Source organism: Solanum stenotomum, chromosome 3 (genome assembly GCF_019186545.1).
Source record: "Solanum stenotomum isolate F172 chromosome 3, ASM1918654v1, whole genome shotgun sequence".
Classification (NCBI taxonomy): domain Eukaryota; kingdom Viridiplantae; phylum Streptophyta; class Magnoliopsida; order Solanales; family Solanaceae; genus Solanum; species Solanum stenotomum.
This window is the reverse complement of record NC_064284.1, coordinates 26,302,981-26,308,136: the sequence shown is the minus strand read 5'-3', so window position 1 is coordinate 26,308,136 and position 5,156 is coordinate 26,302,981. Positions and strand designations below refer to the sequence as shown.

Sequence of the window (5,156 nt, the reverse complement as noted above, 5' to 3'; positions counted from 1 at the left end):
TTGTAATTTTTTTAATAACGACGGTCATAACTCAAAACACTTACAATATGGTAGATATCGACACATTATAGAAATCATAAATATCATATAGTTCATGAGTATTATCGGGTATCAACCTCATTTAACATCAATGTAAGAGAGTTACACATTAATGTTGAAGTTTTGCATATTAATTAATTATTATATTTTAGAAAGAATAAATTAAATATTTAAATAATTAAGTGACGACTCTAACTAACAGCAACCCAAGAGAGTTCTCACTCGTTAATGTTATAGTCTTGTGCTCATGTTATGACTATGAATAACTTGTGAATAAATTTATATTTGTTATTAATATTATCTTTAATTAAGTAGTTTTATAAAATTTGAAATGTCTAAATAAATTTAAACTATGTATTTAAATAATTTTTGAAATACAATTCGAAAATATTTTAATAAAATTTTATAAATAATTATTGTGATCCCTACAGTGCCCATATTTAGCTAGAATTTAGAATCCTATTTCTAAGGGGAATAGGGGAGACTGGCGTGAGTTTTCTTTTAAAAAGAAAACAAGTGCGTATTTTTTCTGAATCAACTGTGTTTTTTATTCTCCTCTTTGGACTAGGAAGAAATCTCTATAATTAGGGATTCTTCTAACCCTAGAAAGAATAAGTTTTCTATACGATACTTGCCCACCCAAGTATTGAGAGAGTTCGGATGTGAACTTGGGATCACTTAGAAGACCGCGAACTGTTGTTTAACTTGTGGATTCGCTTGAATGTCTGACTTGTGAATTCGCTTGAAGGTATCTGCTCATGCTTCAAGAGGTAATTCTTGAATTAAATTTTGTAAAGCTTATGTGTTCTAGCATGATTGCACATATTCTAGCATAAACGTAGGTTATCTATTATTCATGTAATTAGAATAATTCTGATATGCTTCTGTGCATATAGTTTTCCAACAAAAATATGGAGAGAAAAATTGCACGTGGTTACAAATGCAATTAGGTGAGGTTTACTGTTTATTGAAGTTTATGCATATAATAAAATGATGTGATATAATTTAATAGCATAATATATAAATATGTCTTTTGCTTTTGCTTCAACTGACATTTATGTCCTTAATTTCGGGTGTGCACAAGTAAGCATTTAAACTTAAATAAAATTAAACAAGTAGACACACGTATCTTATGTGACATAATACACACAAGACACCACAAAGGACACAAAATTTTCATGTAGGATGCTACGTATGACGAATGTGTCTATTTCTTCAATCTTATATAATTTTAAATGTCTACTTATGCAAACCTAAAATTTAAAAATATGTATGTTTTATGCCAGATTAACGAATTAACTTAGGTACTTGGAAATACACATACAAAAAGATTTTGAAAATGAATAATTAGGAAGTGCATGTATGATGTACTCTCAAGTGAATCAAAAGTTGAATATTGAACTACCTATTTCATTAAACAAAAGGGAGGACGAATAGAGAAAAGCATTATGGACATGTGTTGCTTCTCTTAAGAAAAAAAGAAAAGAAAAAAAAAATATGAGATCTCTTTAGTTTTGGTGGCTTTTACTTTTTGTTTGCACGCCCTAAAAAGAAGGTTTAGCCCCAACAATCTTTGACTGAATGAGTCAAACACTGTCTTTGCCAGTCCTTGCGATCACAACCCTCCAACTGGGATCAGACGCTGACATATATTGACTTTCACATCCTTCACTTCTCTTCCTTTGCACTAACATCCACTTCCATTAACATATTTGTGTGATGGAGTAAAAAATTTTACGAAGAGATTTAAAATATGAAAAAATAGATACATAAAAAAGTTGAATATGATTCAACATTCCTGAATAGTTCAGTCTTTAGGTTATTAAGTTAATTTATTTTTATCAAGGTTTAAATATTTAATTGATCTAAATTATTAAGATTTTGAATAAAGTCTTAATATCATTAAAATGTACTTTTATGTGGGATAATAATATTCACTGTCATTTTATACAGAATTACCAACCACTTCCGTCATCACATTATCACCATCATTATCATTGTCAGCCATCGATTCCATCACCAGCCATCTCTATCATCATAACCATTACTGACGACCACCACCGATGTCAACCATGACAAAGTTGCTACCATAGTATCATCTTCATCATTATAGTTATATACACTTCCACCACCATCGCTGTGACCCCGACTACCTCCACCTTTACTATCAAACATTGCGATCAATCTCTACTATCAATCAACTCTACCATCACAATTAGCAACGCCGCCAACTACCACTACCACATTTAACTATCACACATTTTTAGCCATCACCACCTTCACTATCATTATCAATCACTACCACCACTGTAGTGATCAATTCCTACAGCTAATTACCACATCCACCATCATAACTAACACCACCTGCAGCTACCATCAACACATCGCCAATGACCAGACATTCTATAATTAGCCACCACCAACATTAACATCAACCAATTTTACCATCATTACTATCACCATCATGACTGTCACTACACCAACCACCTCACCATCACATCTTACCACCACTATTACTAGCCACTGACATCAACCATTACCACTACCCGCTGTCACTACAAATCATTTCCACCATCACTAGCGAGCATAAATATTGTTTATTTTTAATCAAACAATTATTTTATTTTATTTTATTAAATTCTTATGTTTTTCTAATATTTAATTATTTTTTATTTGAGTTGTATATTTATTATATTTACAAATAAATAAATAATGTACTTTGAGATATTGAAAAATAAACATTCTTAATCATTCAATGTTCGAATTTTGAAATAACAGTTGAGCATTGATCAAACTTGGACGCTTAAATTTTAATGAAAATAAGTGAGCATCAACATTCCCTCGGTTCCAATTTAGCACACTTTCATTTTTAACATGTCTAAAAAAGAATGTTACTTTTTTTAATATTTAGAAACAATTTAACTTGAAAATTTATCTACACTTAAGGAAATGATTTAGAGCTACATAAATATTTAAAGGTCATTTTAAATAGACCAAAAATTTGACGTAATTTTTTTTAAAAAAAATTTTGTATTTAATAAAAAAGGTCACATACATAAAGTAATTACTAGTTATGATTTTTTAAAGAACGAAATACTTTACATAATTCTTTATGTCCGGTACTGTAACTATTTCTGGTTGTACTTGTTGATTATAAGTATTCGCAAACCAAACAAATAATGTGCATAAATTTAGTATTAATGCATTCATACATATCAGCCAATATTATCTATTAGCACTAGCATATGATATTAGTATATTATTTATCAACTCAAATCTACGTGCCCCCATATATTATTATTATTATTATTATTTTAATGCAAAAGTAGAGTTGTTGCCCCTTTTGTTTGTTCACATACCGAAACTTTGAATAGTGGCAGCTTTTGTGCATGTCTATCCCACTCTACACATAACACCACGCAAAAACAATTGGATCAAATCCTCAAATTAAGTACCTAGATAAAACAAATAATACTACAAATTAAACAACAAAAGACAAATCCATTAAACTAAACTTCAAATAACTAGTATATATATCCCCGGCCCCTTTATCTTGCTTGCACTTGTTAAGTTGATACAAACTAAGATACAACTTTTTCAAATATGGGTACAAAATGTGGTCGATGGAATCCAACGGCGGAACAGGTTAAAGTTCTAACTGACCTGTTCCGCTCTGGACTCCGTACCCCGACCACTGATCAGATTCAAAAGATATCGTCTCAGCTAAGCTTTTATGGAAACATCGAAAGTAAGAATGTGTTTTATTGGTTCCAAAACCATAAAGCTAGAGAACGACAGAAACGTCGTCGTAAGGTTTTGGTTGATGAATCAATCAATGACGAAGATATGAGAATCCAATTCGATAATATCTCTTCAAACAAACGTAAGTACTCAGCAAAACGTCGTATAATTTATTTTCTTCCATCAGCTGTTTGATTTCTTACATCATTATTAATTATATATGTGCAGATTTTCCAGAGATAAATACTAATCATGAGACGGCTGAGAGAGTAATAGAGACTTTGCAACTCTTTCCTTTAAATTCATTAAGTGAATATGCTGAGACGGAGAAGTTAAGGCTATTCACTGAGGAATACATGACATTTTCCTGCTCTATCGGGGCGGAAATGGATCATCCAACGTTGGATCTACGTCTAAGCTTCTTTTCATAGAAAAATAAAATAATTATGTACTTGTAACATTATTGTCGTATCAATCAGTACTAATTATTAGCAGTAGTAGTAGTATATATATTTCCTACTATGAAATATGAATAGCCAAGTATAATTATATAGTAGTAGTATATAGTAAGGAGGGTTTGCAAGTTTGATGTAGTGATTATCTAATGAGTAATCTTTGAAAATGCATTGATACTTGTACTACTACTACTACTAATTAATCCAATTTGGTTCGACATTCCTCTCTGTAAGCTCACGGAATACTACTTTTTAAGTAATTATTTTCACGTATTACTTAGCTTGTTTTGTTCATATATATGTGAACGCTGGGAAATTTAGACTTTTGCTTCGTATCCCAAGGAATAATGTTTTTTTTTTACTTACATGACTGTCAGGAAGAGTAGGAAAGCAGTGGTTTAATTTCTACAATATCTGCTCCGCCATCCATTGTTGAAGTTTTATATATAATATAGTTAGGTTAGGCTACTCTTTTCAAAACAAAAAAAATAAGAATCGAAATGAATAGCCAAACCCCTTCTATGAATTGATGAAGCAACTAGACAGTTAGGGTTAGGGTGTATAAAATCGAACCAAAAATTGAATCAAATCGCAAATTGAGTTAAATTGGAAAAAAAATTCGACTAGTGGTTTGATTTGATTTGGTTTGGTACTGGTAAAAAAATCCCGACTATATTTGGGTTGGGTTGATTTGGTTTTAACTAAAAAAAACCAACCCGAGACCAAACCAACCCAACATTATATATGTAATTCTAAATTTTATTTTATACATAAAAATATTTACTTTGATATAATTTTAAAATATTTCTTATACTATTTCATAGTTTTTATCTTTTAATATATTATTTCAAGTTTAAAACTTAGAATTCGGAATGGTCCAATATAGATTATAGTTCATAGATGTTGATAATTATAATAAAA

At 30.4% G+C, this 5,156-nt stretch overlaps 1 protein-coding gene across 1 annotated transcript; it reads left to right on the top strand.

Annotated features, from left to right (window-relative positions):
* Window positions 1–3,622: 3,622 nt before the first annotated feature.
* On the top strand, window positions 3,623–4,276 carry LOC125859481 (WUSCHEL-related homeobox 5). The gene is made up of 2 exons (XM_049539249.1): window positions 3,623–3,922; window positions 4,018–4,276. Exons 1-2 carry the CDS (start codon window positions 3,643–3,645, stop codon window positions 4,209–4,211), a joined length of 474 nt encoding a protein of 157 aa, XP_049395206.1. The 5' UTR covers window positions 3,623–3,642; the 3' UTR covers window positions 4,212–4,276.
* The last annotated feature ends 880 nt before the right edge of the window (window positions 4,277–5,156 follow it).

What these genes read in the sequence shown, in the direction of transcription:
- LOC125859481 (XM_049539249.1), top strand. Translation starts at nt 3,643, where the DNA reads ATGGGTACAAAATGTGGTCGATGGAATCCAACGGCGGAACAGGTTAAA. An exon ending in TAATATCTCTTCAAACAAAC is followed by an intron (nt 3,923 to 4,017) that starts GTAAGTACTCAG and finishes CAGATTTTCCAG; the next exon opens with AGATAAATACTAATCATGAG.